Below are 19,547 nucleotides of genomic sequence, written 5' to 3'. Positions count from 1 at the left end.
TACTCAATCTTTGCAGCAGGAAACATGAGATCGAACCAGCTTGTTGAAAGTTGAGATATTTTTTTCAAAATGACTAACTCCTGATGTTTAACTTCCATTATGATTACGTAATAAATAGAGAATATTAGCCGAGTGTGTTATCGTAACGTAAACATCATGTATAAGAGAATACATTTTTTATTCCTATACGATATTTACGATACAGAAACACACAAGGGTAATAATTTCTTCATCACATAATGCCATTCTTATAATATTTGATGTCATCATCATCATCATCATCATCATCATCATTATCATCGCATGGTCATCAAACCAACTTCTAAATGTCACTTAAATATGTTTATGGGATTGGTTTATTGTATACTTAACACTAGCCAAGCTATGATATTTGATGAAACGATTTAGCGCCTCTCTCTCTCTCATTTCATAACAGGATACACATAATCAGCTGAGCGCGTAAACGTCTGCATATAGTATTGTGTGTGCACATTCAGGTTGCGTGCTTAATCCATTTACGTAACTTTCTGACAGAAATAAGTCAATAAGTGCCGATTGGCAAACACATAAATATTACATCATTAATGCCAATTACAAGTATTGACAGAATGTATTTAATTCCTATTACTCCAACAATCAAAACAAGAAACCAGCCCCCATGATAAACATTGAATCTGGTTATATTACACATTATCAATAATACTTCCTCTAATTCTTCTCCGTGTGTTGTTAAGCAAATGATCATGTAAACATTTCAATACATATTGATAAATATACAACGACTGTTGTTTTATTTTTTAAATCGAGGTTATACAACAGCAAGATATTAGGTACATGGGGTATAACCGTCTCAGTGATCAAGAACACTGCACTCCTGATCCTAATGAGGAAACCTTTCACTGTTTTTATTGGGACATAATGATTGAGTTTGTAGTCGTTCATTTTCTGTGTGGCCGTTTTGACTTTTTTGCTGTGGCCGTTATGACCTATTTTCATGGCCGTTTTTCCGCCAAGTCGATCTGATCGATAATCAAGATCTATACTGTAATAAAACGGGTCTTTGACAGACAGGCTACCACATGGCAACGGGCACGGTAGGAATTGTTTAACAACATGCAAATATCAAGATAATAGTATCTTAGAAACAGACAAAGGTAATGCTGTGGCCGTTATGATTTTTTTCATGGCCGTTTTGCCTATAGGTTGTGGCCGACTTTTTTCTGTGGCCGTTTTGACTTTACCATTTGTGGCCGTTCTGAAATAAGGCCGTTTTGACCTGCTCCTACACCCATGAGCGCAACACCGGACATTGAGTTCGACCAGAGCGGTAAAGAAGAGCACCAGATGTCTAATCAGGTCAACAGAAGGCATGACGTGCAGGAAGAGCTGGAATTTCTTCACTTTCTCAAGCGTGTTTGTGACACTCAAGTATACTTAGACCTGGGCCCACTTGCACAAAACGATCTTAGCGCTAAGACTATTGTAAGCCTATGTTAAAGTATGGGAGTTAAGATCATCTTAGCGCTAAGATCGCCTTGTGCAACTGGACCCTGGAGGATGGTTCCTCTTATTTTCTTGCGTAGCAGCCTTCTCTATTTTCAATATTTACCAGCAAATTATAATGTATATATCGGTTCCTGTCAACGTTAGAATTGATAATGTTCTTAACAGAACCCTGTCTTTCCCAACAGTCACATATGTAGTTGCAGTTTCATTAAGCGCTCGCTGAGACCAATGGCTTCATGCATATTATTCCAATGACGCACCCATACATAGATTTTGACAGAATGTGTCTGATGTTGACCTAAGCAAAGTTGAGCAAAGAGCTGTGTATTCTCTGATAAGGATCATGTGCATGTGCATTCCAGCAACCCATGCTGGATAAATTGAAATAAATTATCATTAAGCATGATGATTTACGACCCGTGAAGATCCGGGGTAGAATAGGTCTTCAGCAACCCATGCTTGCCGTAAAAGGCGACTATGCTTGACGTAAGAGGCGACTAACGGGATCGGGTGGTCAGGCTCGCTGACTTGGTTGATGCATGTCATCGTATCCAAATTGCGTTGATCGATGCTCATGATGTTAATCACGGATTGTCTGGTCCAGACTCGATTATTTACAGACCGCTGTCATATAACTGGAATATTGCTGAGTGTGGCGTTAAACAACAAACAAAAAAAGCATATCGAGCCTGGTGCACTGTAAGACCAGGAAGATCACCAAAACATGCGACTAACGGTATTGTATGTGTTGTACGTTCAAGGGAGCTGTTGATAAAATACTAGTAGATGGAACAGTAATGTTCACTCACGCAGTGTAAACGGTTGTGGTGCTTGTTACATCAGAACTTACGTACCCACATGATTGTAGTCGCATATATGTGTTCAACATTATTTTTCGTTGTGGCACGTGGTCACGTGAAGCTGAACAACGTTGAATGGATGACCGGCTGCTTGACTGCTGAGTGTTCCCCGAGAAGACCCGGGTTAGAATTGGTCTTCAGCATCCCATGCTTGTCGCAACAGACGAATAACGGATTCAGGTGTTCAGCCTCTGACTTGATTGCGTAGGTTGATGCGTTGGATATGCCATTCACTGGATTGAGTCGATTATTTACAGACCTTCGTCATTTTGAAGGAATATTTCCGAGTGCGACATTAAACAAACAAACAAAAACAAAACAAATCAAGTTAATCTTTATGAGATGGGTACTATTAACATCTATGAGGGTCTCTGCCATATGAGGTAGAATATTTCTTTCGTTTACAACCACTGTTACTCTGTTTGCCCGAAATCCTGGAAGTGATCATTGACTGCGCCTTGTGATGAACGCACCTACTGTCTAGAGACAATATCATTTGAAAAGTGACGTCATGGGTAGGATGTGCAATGTAACATACCTGGTTAAATTATATTTTTGGGGAAACAGCAGTCAATGTTTATTCCAAGTACTAAGTGTCAGATCAACTCAATAGGATACAACCCCTGTGAAGATGCGTGTTACAATTGGTCTTCAGCTACCCATGCTTGTCGTAAGAGGCGATAGGTTGTCAGGCTCGCTGACTTGGTTGATGCATATCATCGTATCACTGTTGCGTTGATCACTGGATTGTCTGGTCCAGACTCGATATTTTAGACGCCTTCATATGGCTGGAATAATGCTGAATGGGACAAACTGACACTACGTGTAGTATGGATTATCATGCAAGAGGTTCTTTATGTATGTATGTTATCATGGCAACAAATGGGTGCATAACGATTACATCTATCAATGATCTTACCGCAATGTTGTTGTAGATAGCCGCCCACACTCCTGAGGTGCCACTCTTATGGCTGAGATTAGAATAGCTTTAGCTTCTAGCCTTCAGAACTTAATGGGTATAGGAAAAAAGGTGTGTTGAGGTCAACCTGGAAGTGTATTAACTGAACACTCTCCCGTGTATATCAAATATGTTAGCTAATCACCATAACAAAACATCTGTATTTCTGCTATGAAAAGAAACAAACTTTAATTGATAATATGTTTTGATAATTCTTTCAACGCATTTCTCAACATGAAAACTAATAATGCGTATCTGTAATACAAGCATAATGTTATTTCCAAAATATATCCAGATATATATATCTCAGCTCTACTACCTCCGACCACATGGAGAAACAGCTTGGATATGAGTTTCTGGACCTGTTCTGTGACATGGGCGGTGCTCTTGGGCTGTTGCTTGGTGCCAATATACAGACAGCGTTGGAAGTGTTTGATTTCATGTGTGTTACTGCATTATCGGCTGTGACTGAAAGTGCCAAGACTGTCATAGGAAAATGTTATAATTAAAAGAAGTCTAACTTTTAATTTGCAAATATGTATTCTCAAATATGTACTCAAAGGCAAATCTTACCTTGACGCATTCAAAATAGACGTAAACTATGTAAAAATGATTTCATTCAAAAGGGAATGGTTGCTGATATACGGTGATGGGCAAGATGAAGCTCATAATGCGTTGATATGGAATTCCGAAGGCGTCCTACACCTACATGTATACCAATTTCCATGTCATCTCACACTGATTAATTGCTTTATGGGATTTTCCGTTAGGCTGTACATGTCCTGTCGGACATAACATGTTGTTTTGCAGATACTGCTGTAACACTCTGTCCATTCGGGTTCTGGTATTGATTTAGAGATTTGTTAGAGACTATATTTTCAGGATATACATGTCAAAAGAACAAATATTTTGGTTTGAAAACCCTGAAACGAATTTCGTTTTCCGCAACATTTTCTTGAGCAAATTGCCATGACGACCCCGTAAATGTTATTAAACTCAACGCTCTTTGATTTAATGCAACCCAATTATGAACCTGTCATTTGTAGCGTTTTTCCGTCAAATTATCAATTCATTCAATTATGATTACATTATGCAGGCACTAACATCATGTTGCGTGAATTAAAAACAAAAGTCACACGTACATAAGTAGCTTCTCCTCGAACAAACTGAAACTAGATAAATACTCCCATATTTAAAGATGTTCCTACCCGAATATCAACACGGTCTCTACGGTTGCCATGACGGAAAACAAGAACAATTTGATATACTTGTATATAGGTAGACTGTAGTGGGGTTTAACATAAACGTTCCTTTTTCGAACTTTGATATTACTTTTGCAATGCATATGCAAATATATCTAAAAGAATTGTGGACCCATAAGTCTTTTGTGTCTTCCTTTCCGTGCTGAGTTATGGCCATTATTTAACCTTTGTCAATTTGTCACATATTGCTGAAATACAAACAGGAAAAACTTCAGTAATAGTATCAGTGGTTTTATGTTATCAATAGAAAGTGGTGGTTGGTGTTGCTTGAAGTTTAACTCTAGTATAAAAAGTGTTGCACAGTTATGTTTTTATATCATTCTGCCTTTTATTCCCTAAGAAATCAGTTTCGGCAGGTATTCCATATTGATTATTTTATGACGCTGACGTTAAGAAATGTATTGTTAAATATTTCATTACTTTGTTCCAATTTTTTGGTCAGTGCCAAACATTTGCTACTCTGGGAGTGGGGTCCTAATAGTCTTTGATCCCTCCTTTCAGGGAGCAAAATTGCTTTTTTGAAAGAGCTACAAAGGAATCCAGCCTTATCTCTGTCGCTCATAATAATGCTAGCCCAGAATATCAAATACCGTATGGCTGGGCCTTCTGGAATTACAAAACATTGTTACTTTGGCGTTAGTATTGTATGCATGACTGTATTACATTGTGTGACCTATTAGCTTTAGTATAGGACCACACAGCTAGTATTTTGAAACAGCCCAACCATCGTATGTTCCCTAAATGAACTAACTTACCTTGGGAAAATGTTGTGTGTATTATCCATCTGATGATTGGACTAAAAACCAGAAAGTTTCCTTTTTTTTATATCTGCACAAAAAGTTGTATGCACATTTGTCCCGTTCCCGCCTCCTGTCTGTTGTGCCTGTAGATACATGGTGTTGGGTTAAAATATATATATGATATATAGAACAATCTCCAGTGATGTCTTTGTTCTCCGACGGGGATATCTTGTATTGGTAGTCCTGACATAAAAATGTTATGGGTGTATTAACCGTTCTTAAACTATTTCCCGTTCCATGGATTCAAACACTTAGATTTCGCTAATTGTACGATCACCTCGGCCTTATGAACAGTGGGAATGTTTCCGAAGTCATATTTGGATCGTTATTCTGACTGGTACTGTGTAATTAAAATGTTGTCTATATTGTTTCTTTGCGTTATTATAAACTACCACGTGAGGCAATAGCTGTATGATTCATGCATTTTATATTTTACAATTGAAAAGCGATATAAAATTTGAAATTTGACATTAAAGCGACAAAATCCCTTCCATATTCGCAAGGCATGTCTGCTAAAAGCAGAGCCGATTGTACGATTCCGACTATATCATGAACTCGTTGCACCTGCGAAATTGACTTGGAGCTGGTCTACTGGTCTTATATATAAAGGACGAACAATTCGACTCTAAGCCAGTTCGAGATAATTGTCCATTTGATGCCTGTTTTAAATCTCATAAAAACCTCTGACGTATTTAATCCTTTACAAGAACGTTTGGCTATGATATTGATGTGACCATCTTACTTTAGAACAACGTCAGAAGAAATAGAGCAACTAACTTGACTAAACTAACAAAATTAAACTTACTGACGACATTGACCTTCCATAAATATGCAATTGAGCTTTGACAGGTCTTGTCAGATCCTTGCTTATATCAAATTTCATGCCAGACAGGGTAACAACAAGTACCATCTTTTAACGTCTTTTTGTATGACGCGGTCGGGGATCGAACCCCGGAGCTTCCGCTCTCCGGGGTCGGAACTCACTTCGTAAAATAATTATATATAAAATTCATAAATGAAAGTATTTAATACTGTTTACTGGATGCTGAAAGAAAACAATATTAAGTGTGGAAAAGACATTTGGCACCACCTTGCAGATAAAGACATATGTCTTAACAAAACAACAATCTATTTTCTTTCAGGACGTCCAGTATGCCCAGTGAGCCATTTTGTTGCAAAACCTGAGGGAAACTCAGATGCTTTTGCACAATAGTTCCACGCTCCTGGCCCTGAATATCAAAAAGATTGCTCTCTTAATAGATGTTACATGTACAATCGTCCTTTAAGTAACAGTTTACTGATCCTTCTCGGGAAAACGCGTTGGGAGTGAGACAACTGCACGTTGTCTGTAGTGACTCAGCCCGAGGACATACGGTAACGCCCTATCCATTGGGAACCCTGATTAGAATATGCCCCTTGGCACTGGTTCTGACAAATCATGGATATATGTGTTGTTGTGTCGAAACGGGACATCTTATATATTTAGTTGGCACTACATCTGGGAAATTTGTGAAACATCCTGGGGATTAGAAGCACAGTTAACAAAAAAGAAAACTCCATCACTAACCGACATGGTGGCAGTTAACCACCTCAACCTAACCACCGGAACTTGAAGTTCCTTGTGTTGGAAAACAGCGCCATCAGTTCACGTTTTGCATGTGTTGATGATACCCAAAATGGTTTGTTTTGCCCTCTAGTCAAACACATAATCTGTTAAGGAAATCAGAGTTGAATTTACATGTATAATGCATTTTCCAATTACAAAGGATTGGTGCAACATGCAAAGACTGAATAAAAAAGTAAACTATTTTTGCCATAGTTCCATAAAACAACCCCATTTCAAGATTATTATGGTCAGTCCCAGCGGAAGCAGCCACTTAATTTTTATAAATAGTGGGAGTACTTCCTGAATTCTTTTTCCATCATTAGCAAAGATATGAATGTTTTACCACCCACCTGTAACCCACTTATGAGTCAATGCATATATTTGAAGCAATACTATGCAATCGTACTTTGCTTTGTGTGTGTAACCCGAACCCACCACACGAAAAAATGTTATTTTCCTAATGGACTGCAATTATTGCTAATTGATTTAAATAATGAAAATGTGAATAAACCGTCAGCCCATTTGCTATGTCCACATGGGACCTCTGTGTATTGAAAACCCGCTACAACACAAGTCGTATAAATTGACAGGTTAATGTATCAAAGGGTTGGCCACAATCAGCAGAGATTCATTTCACAAATGTAACTACATTTCCGATTACTTAAATAATACGCCAGTGATTACATAAACGCCAGAGAATAACACGACTCCATTATCCACCGAAATAGATTCCATTAAGCACAAAAGTAAAAACAGAGATACATATTGTATGAATGGATCATTAAGTAAATGTTGAATAGATATAGTGCGAATGTTTTTTCTAGTGCTCATATAGGCATGCAAGGACACAGAGCAAAATGTTCTGATGCCTCCTGTGTACTGATATGACACTAAAGGATCAACTACCTTGACGAACATATCTACTCTCTGGCAATGAGACGCAAGAAAGCATTACACGAGATGGTGACTGTACAGGGACTCACCCAAGTATGTGACGCAAGTTCCAATATTCTAAGACGTGGAGTCTGGCTCCTCATCTTTTGTGGCGGACTTGCTTTCACGACTTTCAACATCTACAAGCAAATATCGTTATATAAGTCTGCACCTGTCAACGTGAGAGTGGATCAGATCTTTGACAACATCCTTCTGTTTCCAACCATAACAATATGTAATAACAACTACGCTAAGGGTTCACTGCTTGAGATTTTTAAACTGGACCAAGTAATTCCAGCGGTGTTTCCATATACTGACTTTGATGAACAATTACCAAATGTTAACTTAAGTCAGCTGAACTTGTCTGCCATATATGTTGACGGACAACTATCATCAAACTTGGGACACACCATTGAAGAAGCTATTGTTAAGGTAGGTAGTACAGTACAGTAAACTTGTGTAACAAAAAGGAATAACATGATAATTTCAAAGGTGGTCACATATGGCAATTTGGTGTGTACCTTTATTCATGCATACATTTCGTGCTTAAGGTGTATATTTGGCGCCATGTCCACAAGTTGAGCTGCATCCAACAAAACCCTTACGAGTGATATATTAATTCAAGACAAGACAAGACTAACAATTTATTCAGTATAGAGGCCAGTGGCATATAAGTTGACGGACAACAAGCATTAAACTTTGGACACGTCATTGAAGGAGCTATTGTTAAAGTAGGTAGTACGATACGCCCGTGCAATGTGAAGGATTGTGGTTCTGTGTACTGATATGACATGTGCTATGTCCACATGGGACCTCTGTGTATTGAAAACCCGCTACAACACAAGTCGTATAAATTGACAGGTTAATGTATCAAAGGGTTGGCCACAATCAGCAGAGATTCATTTCACAAATGTAACTACATTTCCGATTACTTAAATAATACGCCAGTGATTACATAAACGCCAGAGAATAACAAGACTCCATTATCCACCGAAATAGATTCCATTAAGCACAAAAGTAAAAACAGAGATACATATTGTATGAATGGATCATTAAGTAAATGTTGAATAGATATAGTGCGAATGTTTTTTCTAGTGCTCATATAGGCATGCAAGGACACAGAGCAAAATGTTCTGATGCCTCCTGTGTACTGATATGACACTAAAGGATCAACTACCTTGACGAACACATCTACTCTCTGGCAATGAGACGCAAGAAAGTATTACACGAGATGGTGACTGTACAGGGACTCACCCAAGTATGTGACGCAAGTTCCAATATTCTAAGACGTGGAGTCTGGCTCCTCATCTTTTGTGGCGGACTTGCCTTCACGACTTTCAACATCTACAAGCAAATATCATTATATAAGTCTGCACCTGTCAACGTGAGAGTGGATCAGATCTTTGACAACATCCTTCTGTTTCCAACCATAACAATATGTAATAACAACTACGCTAAGGGTTCACTGCTTGAGATTTTTAAACTGGACCAAGTAATTCCAGCGGTGTTTCCATATACTGACTTTGATGAACAATTACCAAATGTTAACTTAAGTCAGCTGAACTTGTCTGCCATATATGTTGACGGACAACTATCATCAAACTTGGGACACACCATTGAAGAAGCTATTGTTAAGGTAGGTAGTACAGTACAGTACACTTGTGTAACAAAAAGGAATAACATGATAATTTCAAAGGTGGTCACATATGGCAATTTGGTGTGTACCTTTATTCATGTATACATTTCGTGCTTAAGGTGTATATTTGGCGCCATGTCCACAAGTTGAGCTGCATCCAACAAAACCCTTACGACTGATATATTAATTCAAGACAAGACAAGACTAACAATTTATTCAGTATAGAGGCCAGTGGCATATTAGTTGACGGACAACAAGCATTAAACTTTGGACACATCATTGAAGGAGCTATTGTTAAAGTAGGTAGTACGATACGCCTGTGCAATATGAAGGATTGTGGTTGTGCGTGTCAATGTATATAATTAGTGCCTTAGATATACGTCCAAAGGGTTTGCTGCATCCTGAACCACACTTTCTGTCTCTCGATTGTTCGAAGAGTTCTAATATGTTCTCTTACAGCTTGAAAACTACCATGGCTGGATATTCGAGATCAATAAATATAGCTAGAATTCGATGATGAGCAATCATGGCATTTGGCCTTTATATTGAATAAAATATGTCTGTCTGTCTAAACATATATACACACAGTACAAATCCCTTCATAATATGCCCATAAGAAGTCAGAATGCAGGAAACGCAAAAGAGAAAATGTTGTCCTTGGAAATCATATATTATCAACATACCATACCTATGAAACAAACAATGGTAATACATTTAACGGGAAACAGTAAAATATATGTTAACATGTAACATATACTCAATGGAACTTTCTTAAATTGATCGGGTGGTCAGGCTCAGTTGTTGATAGCGTGTTGTGGTACCCAGAGTGGATCATTGTTCATAATGTCAATCACTGGATTGTCTGATGCAGGCTAGATTTAGAGGCCACAGTCACATGATACAATACAGCTTTAGCCAACAAACAAACGATTTTGTTGGGAACTTTGTTTGTCTGGTAGGGGTTACTGGCAGAACAGGACGTGCCTACCGTCTTGCGAACACCTGGTGTCATCACTGGTTTCAGCAGAGATAACACGTCAATAGGGAAAGGCGTTTTCGGCTGTGTTTTTCAACAGGGACCAATTCATATTGTCTTAATCTCTATGTTGCATTTGACTCCCGGTGGAATGTATTTCAGTAGATATTTGAAACTGACCATTCTCTGGCGTTGACGTGCTGAATCCATCACATACTCGGAGAAGACATGCAAACGAACCTGATGCATGTTCTGCTCAGATGTGTTACCGCTGCCCGAAACAACCTCATCATTTTCATGACAAAAAATGACAGGTCTCTTACAGTGAGGCGTATACTGGCGACTGGCAGTGGAAGTTAGGTGATCTCCGAACAAGGGGTATCTTATCGACATAAGCTTAACACATAACAATTAAAATGGTATTTGCTCCTGTCTCATGTGCTGAAATCCTCGTCTTTGCTCACAAAACACGTTTCTCGACGGATTATATCAGACGGAGTTTGTACAGGCACTCCGTTTCCGCATTTTGACTGAGCTGGAAATACCTATGATAGGGTGCTTTAGGCACTGGAATTAGGCTACATGACTATTATTTAATTACCCAAGATATTATTCTTTCCATGACAGGGGCATGAGTGGTCCAGCAATTTTTTGTACATAGTCCCGGAGATATTCTGGGAGCCAATGATGTTTTGTTCGAATCCTCAATTCGCTCTGATTATGATCCTTGGTATGTCAGCACTATACCTTTTCCCAAAGGTTTCACCAAGGTGGTGAATGTCTAAGATCTGCGTCACTTAAGCCTTTCAATCAACACTGAGCTTACATGCCATAATATACTATCACTATTCAACGAAACTCTATGTGTCAGAAGTCTTACTCTCGTAAGATTCATGTCTGCACAATGCCCCTTAGACTAACATTTAGTCTCTGAAATCTTATATTACACAATATCCTTCTTGACTCTAAAAACAAAATAAAAAATTCCCTCTGCTGATTGCTTTTGTATTGGTTTCTAGATTTTGTTTTTCATAAAATAAATATATTCCACGGTCATGGTGCAGGACTCAATGCCCCTTTGCATCGTAGGATTTTCCGAGGAAGAATTGGCTCCAAGCAGCTCATGTTTGTTGTTATGGCGGACGACACTATTATCGTGTACTCACGATGTACGACGTGGCTGATGGCGTTGCAATCTTACCACAACGGCATGGGTCGTTGCCTAAACTCCCTGGCACTCATCTGACTAGCTATACTGATGCCTTGAATTTAATCCTGATCCAACAACCATTGAGCAACATCCATACGACGTTCTTCATATTCTAGTGGAAAGAGCAAGATTGATTGTAGCTCAAAATTTGTGAATTGTAGACACCAAAGGCTGGAGCTGCTTGGACATTGCTCGACATAACGGGAACGTTGACAATTGGAAACTTGTAGCTATCCCTAATATAGTCTTGTCGAGATATTTTTGTCACTCTGAATCTTTATGTATAGATGTAAATATGAAACAGATAAGGCCGTTTCACTGGACCTTTTTTGAGGTAGACAAATCAGTGGAAGGGAAATGACTATTATTATTGAACGATATCATATCGATATACAGGAAGCATGTGAATGTCATGTCAACCATATTCAAACATAATTACTTTCAGTGTGACTGGGAGTCAGCGCCTTGTGGACAAGACGACTTTATCTACAAAGAAACTGATCTGGGCAAATGTTTTACATATAACGGTAAGGATAATGTTTTTACTGAAATCATGCCTGCTTCAGTCATAACTTTTAAGTCACATTAGCGTCTTGTGACTATATGTAATGGCCATAGCCTTCTTCACTGTAAACAATGTTATTAATTTCTGAGTGTGTGTGTGAGTATGGTTTAATGCAACTTTTAGCAATTTTCCAGTACTATCATAGGGGTGGACACCAGAAATGTGGGGAGGTTTTGTTTGCTTGTTGTTAAACGCCGCACTCGGTCTGTAAATAATCGCGTCTGGATCAGACAATTCAGTGAGTGTCGATCCACGAAACTGGGATACGATTACATGCATCAACCAAATCAGCGACCCTGACGACCAGATCTCGTTAGCAGTCCCATTTTAAGTCGGATTTTATGTCGGCGTAATGAACCCAACCATTGGGCTTCCCAGCGGACCCAATTTTGAAAAACCCACACTGATTGCCATTTCACGACCAACGACTTTTAAAATGAAATGTAATTTGGTATACTATGAACAGATGTTAAGTAATTGTTATCGTCTTATATCATATTGTTGAAATGATAACAATGTCATAAATTATTAAACCTCAAATTTATTACTTGCCTTTTCATGATCACACATGTATCGCCCGGTGAGCTACGCTGCCGTACACTATATTGTTTATTCAAAATTGACGTTGTTTGGCATGGCACTGTATAGCACTATACCCGTGCTCGTGGGTTTCACCGAAGTGGTAAACGTCTGAGACCCGCATCACTTCGGGCTTTCCTCTCGCATGAAGCTGACACGCCTTGATATAACTGGAATAATGTTAAAAGCGGCGTTAAACCCAACTCTTTTCTAACAAACTAGACAAGTGATGATCCAGGTTAGAATAGGTCTTAAACGTTAAACAACAAACAAACAAACATATCTCACACACATGCTTTCTGTTGCAGTCAATGGTTCTCTGCGTTCTCGGAACTCCGGACGTGCCCATGGGCTGCGCCTCTTGCTGAATGTCCAGGAAGAGGAATACTCTCGGAGTATTAACGGGTATCTTGGAACAGGTTTCATGGTGACTATCGATGAACAGAACTGTTGCTCAATTCTGAATAATGGTTACGGAAATGATCGTCCTTAAAGAACCTCTGTCTGATTAACCTTATGATCTCTTCTGGAATTGGGTACAGCGGAACATAACCCTCCCTCCCTTTAAACAGTGACCAACACCTCTGGTTTGTTCTGTCCATCGTTACTACTACCCAAGCCAGGAAGTTGTCAAAATCGACTTCCTTCCAAATGGGCATCGTTCCACAACACGAGGCCATCATTGGGCTGGCTGGTAACAGCATAATAGGTGGTGTGTTTGTCTAGTGTTTAACGCCGCACTCAGCAATAGTCCAGCTACATGACGGCCGCCAAGTCAGCAAGCCAGACCACCCAAGCGTAGTCGCCTTTTACGGCAAGCATGGGTTGCTGAAGACCTGTTCTTACACGGATCTTCAGGGTCGATAATAATATTTATCACGGGTAGCGTAGCAAAGCAATAGCGTTGAGATTGCTCTCTGGCATGGTACTCAGCATCATGATGGTTACTGTGAAACTGCCTAAATGATTCTGCTTTTATTCACGGTGATAGCTATAAATATTTTCAGTAAGCAGGGCATCTCAATACAGGGACACTTGCTACAACAAACCGCGATTGAAAAGCTCTCTCCTAATACCATTTATAACATGAAGCATGTATGATTGGTTGGTTGCTTGGTTGGTTGTTTTACGCCGCACTCAGTATTATTCCAGCTGTATGACGGCGGTCTGTAAATAATCGAGTCTGGACTAGAAAATCCAGAGATTAATATCATGAGCATCGATCCACGCAATTGGGATCGATGACATGCATCAACCAAGTCAGCGAGCCTGATCACCCGATCCCCTTAGTCTCCTCTTACGACAAGCATAGTCGCCTTTTGCATGTATGCACATGGTCTGTTGTATAGTTTGTGGTTCTGTTTGTTGTGTACTAAAGATTGCTGTTCACCCTCCGGAAGTGTCCCCAATCATGTCCGAGACGGGAATAGCTGTAACTCCCGGCTTCCAGCACTTCATGGGTATCGAAGTAAAGGTCAGTTTCATGTTCTGTTAATAACGGAAATTATTGCCAATTATAATCGAAAACAGAAGAACGTTGCGTCTTTTTCTCCATACTTCTATTAGTACACCTGTTACGGGTGTTTCCGACATATCTATTCAAATCACATAAAGTGTTGCCACTGTTGTAGTGTCAGTCACTAACGTACATGCATGCTGGTAACACCCAGGATAAGTAACTACAAGCAGTGTAGGTGCTATGTTCTTTTCTGTCCATGACATCAACAGTTGTCATTTCAAAAAACATGTTCAGTTGTATTTGTCATAGATCCTGAAAAGAACATGACATACTGTATTTGTAATTGTATGTATATCCTAAGTGTAAAGAACACACAACTCAAACGTCAACACCAGAGAATAATCAGTCTCGATTATCTTCCCAAAAAAAATTTCATAGGGCTTGAAGGGATAAATAGTGATGAAACTTTTTGAATGAATCACTGAAAAGCAGTGATGTCACCAGGTGTTCGCAAGAAGAGGAAGCGTTCCCTGCTTTACCGGTAGAACAGGCCACCTAGACAATTTTGATAAAAAAAGTAAGTTTTTGGTACTCTACGCCTCATCCAGCAATACTCCTGCCATATGACAGACCTGTAAACGATCGAACCTGTAACGGACAATGAAATGATTACTATCACGAGCAATGACCCACGTTGTCAAGGCACGACACCACGTAACCAACCAAGCCACCAAAATGACCACACGTACCAGTGAGTATGGAGGTCCCTTTTCCTTTTGAAGTAATAAATATGGGATAGCAAAGCGCTTGTTAGGGAGGAATAAAATATTGGATTTGGGTAGTTAGTTTCCATGTTCAATTTACCGTAATTCAACATACAAGTTACCAAACTCTACATTGAAACATTATATATGTATCTCATATGTGGAAAGAATGCAAAACGCGTTATGTAACAAATATGTAAGATAGATCTGCCAACGGGACCTAAACAAACTGCTATTATTTCGAACTGTAGGTCCACTACCGCACCGAATCCACACGCCACTGCAAAACTTATTTCAAAGAATGCAGTCGAATGTGTTGATAATTTTGTTTCAGGTTATTGGCTTTTACCAAGAAAATTCTAAAATCTTTATTATTTAAGATTTTCTGTTCAAATTAAACAAATGAAAACAGAAGGATGTAAATATGCATTTAATTACATTATGTTGTTAACTCCCACACTAAATTCACTATTGATTATATTGGCGTATGGGGAAATCATTCCCCTTGTTCCCACTTTCACATTTACGTATTATTCACAGTAGTTAGTTTTTGCTAATATTTAACTACACATGGAAAAAAACGTTTGAGTGAAAGGATAAAAAGTGCGCATCTTTGTATTTTCGTCATCTTGTAACGTGCAATGACATTCAATTAATGGTAATCCATTTAAACTGTTCGAGTTGCGAAGTGAACATAAAATCATACTAACAGACATGCTCACACACAAGGACTCTATCCTCAAACATCCTTTCCACGTGTATGTACAGTCAGCAGTATACCATACTGTGGGCTGCCGATAATGGACTCGCGAACACCTGGTATCATCAATATCTGATAGTGATTCGTTAACACATGTTCACGACATTTAGAATCGTACAATTATATCTGCTTTTATCAGATAGTTCTTATATTTATGGAAAGGGTTCAATCCCTTATATTTACAACAGTACACCTGAAAATTGAATCGCAATTTAGGACTATACTATCTTTTATTACTCGAATTTGCAGCATAATTCTTTCGTAAAATAACTATCACAATAAATACCTTATATGATAACTTGAAGCTACATTGCATGATGTTATTTCTGTATTATGACAGAGGATAACAGCAAAGGAGGGTGTAGGTGGCTGTGGCGAGAAGCCTCTGAAGTATTTCACAGGGAACTATTCCCGAGATTCATGCAGGCAGGAGTGTCAGATGCATTTTATCGTCAGCATGTGTAACTGCAAGGACCTTTCAAATCCAAGCGATGTTCCACTCTGCAAGCCCCAACAATACCAGGAATGTTTAGTCCCAGCTGTACAGCAATATCGGCAGACAGACACTGGATGTGAAGCTGGATGTCCTGAACCATGTCGTTATACCAGGTTCACCACCCAACACTCCAGCTCTCCACTGTCCAGGAACTACATTACTGAGTACACCAAGGCCAAGGGTAAGACTGAAGAGTACTGGCGGAAGAATCTCGTCATTCTGGAGTTGTATTTCAGCTCTATGACCTACGAAAACATGGAGAAACAGCTGGGGTATGAGATCCTGGACCTGTTCTGTGACATAGGCGGAGCACTGGGGCTGTTGCTTGGTGCTAGCCTACTGACAGTGTTGGAAGTGTTTGATTTCATGTTTATCACTGTCTTCTCGGCGGTGTTTGAAAAGAACAAAGTTCGTAGGATTGGCATAGGAGATAACTTCAAATAAGCATGGGTGATCGAAATGATAAAAAAAACAAAACAGGAATAATATGTATGACTGTTTTGATTTGGGCTACAGATGGCTAATTTACTCATTTATGACAGACTGTGAAGATTTGACAATGGACAATAAATGCCTGCCATCTATCATGAAATGATTTATACTACTCAAAGGTTCATTCATATTCTTTTGACATACATACATGCATGTCAAAAAGGAGGTTTCAAATCAGGACAATGTGCCTCTGATTGAAGTTTTATAATTTTTAGGTATATCTATAAAACAGAGCACTCCCTTCCCCAAAACGGATCGTTTCAAATACTGAAATTAGCAACTACAAGTTTAAAATAGCCGAGCGTTTGGTTTCAGAATATTCATTCATATGTCCAAATACGTTTTGGACAAATGATCCTACCAAGAACGACTTTATATATGATAGAGAATCATGTCCGATGGAGCTACCTATTCCTTTTTCGGGTGAACACTTGACATGCCTTGGCATGCATTTGAGTCGTGTGTCTCCAGTGAGGCAGGATAATCTCACCTTTGCGCAAACACCTGCTAGCATCCCCATTTGATACTGATTCTTACGATACCAGGTAAAACTGAACTATTGTTGTACAATGTTGTTATGTTGTGAAATTGTCAATGTATCTGGTTGGTGTTTCAATACATTTATTTTGTTGCTTCTACCTTGATCTAACTTATCATTTCGAGTAGCGCATTGTGTTTTACTTCATTACGACATTAGGCATGAAAAACCCTTTTGTGAGGTTTTTAGAACATTCCCAGTCAGTGAGAAAAGAATAATCATAAAACGTCATCCCATTTGGCGTAAAAGGCAAAATAGTGGTGGAAATTGTATGAATGGATCACTGAGAAAACAGTGATGACGTTATGGCAAGGTGTTTGCGAAAACGGGTAAGCATGTCCTTCCCTAACGGGTGTCGACCCTGATACTGACACAATTTGCATAAACAGGAAGTTCTTGTTGCCTGGATCCGCACTGCAGTACTCCTGCCATGACGGCGGGTCGTTCAGATATTGATATTACACATATAACTTTTGAGAAAACGTGCAGATTGAATATTAAAATGAATACGTCGGCTGTTATGTTTCCGTTTAGAACGTTTAATATTTACAAAGATATACACGACAGCCAGCGCTTACAACCCACCTAATGGGATATTACCATGTGTAAATACTTCACCGTGCGAGGTAGTTACCTCAATAAATTATAATGATATTTGGACAGGTCTACGTCGTGCTTTTATTACTTTTCACGTGTGACATTGGAGCAAATAAACTGGACAGGTCAAGCACCAGGTGATAATAGCTAATGTACAATGGAGTTTATTCAGGTGTATCAGTGTCTTCAACTTACGTCAAACTGAGAATTGTTCAAATGTGCGTTCAACCTAACTAACACAGTCTTGCGGTCGATTAACAATTTTACGTCGCAATATTTCAGTAATTTGACACACACCTTTGCTGACATCCTACAACTGGCACAATGACATATGTTGTTCTTTCTTCACTGGGGTTTTATGAAATAAACTTTATGTAAAACTATTAAGATGATACATAGTAATATGATACATATTCAAAACAGGGGGCGCGGGTGGCCCAGTTGTCAAAGGCGCCGCGATTCGCTGTGCAGCGTTCCGTCCCTTGATTGTGGATTAGAATTCCGGTTCGCCCCGATTATGTTTCTAGGTTTGTCAGCACCATACCCGTGCTCGTGGGTTTCGTCTGAGACCTGCATCACTTCGGGCTTTCTTTCCACATTAAGCTGACACGCCGTGATATAACTTGAATACTGTTAAAAGCGGCGTTAAACCCAACTCACTCACTCACTCACTCACTCACTCAAAACAACAGAGATGAAGATACTGAATAGGAACCTCCATTGGCTACTCAGTGACATATTTGTGAAATATGAAATAGCGTCACATGAACAGGTAAATGTTTTGGAGATGCTTGTTCAGATACATCTGATCATTTCATCATTCAGTAACAAGTGAGTCGGGTCTAACACCCATCTGACCAGTATGTCAGTGACATGTGTGTGTAGTCCAGACACAAGGATTGTCGCCTTTTACGATAAGAATGGTTTGCTGAAGACCTATACCCGGACTTTGAAAGGATGCTTGAAGCGAAAAGAGATCTTGATGAAACAGAGTATCCAATTTCAAAGAATTAATGAATTTCAAAGAATTAATGAAAAGAAGAAACACACGATACATAAAACACTACTAACATAACAACTATTACCTGTATTCTATCATAATTAGAGAGTAGCATGGTGTTTTTGCCTTGGAGCATACGACTTTAACAAAAACAAAAGCGACCACAGGAGCACTTGTATAGAAGTATCTGTAAACATTGATACAAAATTGACCTGCAGTAGCAAATTGTGTTCTTATTACAGAGGCGATTATGATAAACGTAATGCACTACTTGTTGGGTATTCTTAAATCCTTTTTTGGTTTATTGTTCTTATTTCAATTCAGTAGACATTTAGAAAATCTCACCCGAGTGTCTTTGACATCAAATATATGAAACCGAGTTGATAAAAGCGGAAACTCACCGCGGCTTCCATCTACAATATGACTGATATACATGTATACCAAACAAGACATTCATCAAAGAATAATCAATGCATTAAACTGAAAATCATTGTTTTAGGTTTACAAAATAAAAATCCAAACAACGGGACAGATGAATGTCAGCAGCTAA

At 39.0% G+C, this 19,547-nt stretch overlaps 1 protein-coding gene across 1 annotated transcript; it reads left to right on the top strand.

Moving 5' to 3' along the window:
* The first annotated feature begins 7,922 nt into the window (after window positions 1–7,922).
* Window positions 7,923–16,814, top strand: LOC139466985 (acid-sensing ion channel 1A-like). The gene is made up of 5 exons (XM_071248698.1): window positions 7,923–8,357; window positions 12,193–12,274; window positions 13,200–13,318; window positions 14,270–14,365; window positions 16,215–16,814. The coding sequence occupies exons 1-5, from the start codon at window positions 7,926–7,928 to the stop codon at window positions 16,812–16,814; spliced, it is 1,329 nt and encodes a 442-aa protein (XP_071104799.1). The 5' UTR covers window positions 7,923–7,925.
* Window positions 16,815–19,547: the final 2,733 nt, after the last annotated feature.

The sequence above is a fragment of the Haliotis cracherodii genome, unplaced genomic scaffold (genome assembly GCF_022045235.1).
Source record: "Haliotis cracherodii isolate W230 unplaced genomic scaffold, xgHalCrac1.p SCAF_1, whole genome shotgun sequence".
NCBI classification, from domain to species: domain Eukaryota; kingdom Metazoa; phylum Mollusca; class Gastropoda; order Lepetellida; family Haliotidae; genus Haliotis; species Haliotis cracherodii.
Note: the sequence above shows the minus strand (reverse complement) of the source record. Positions and strands in the feature narration are given on the sequence as shown.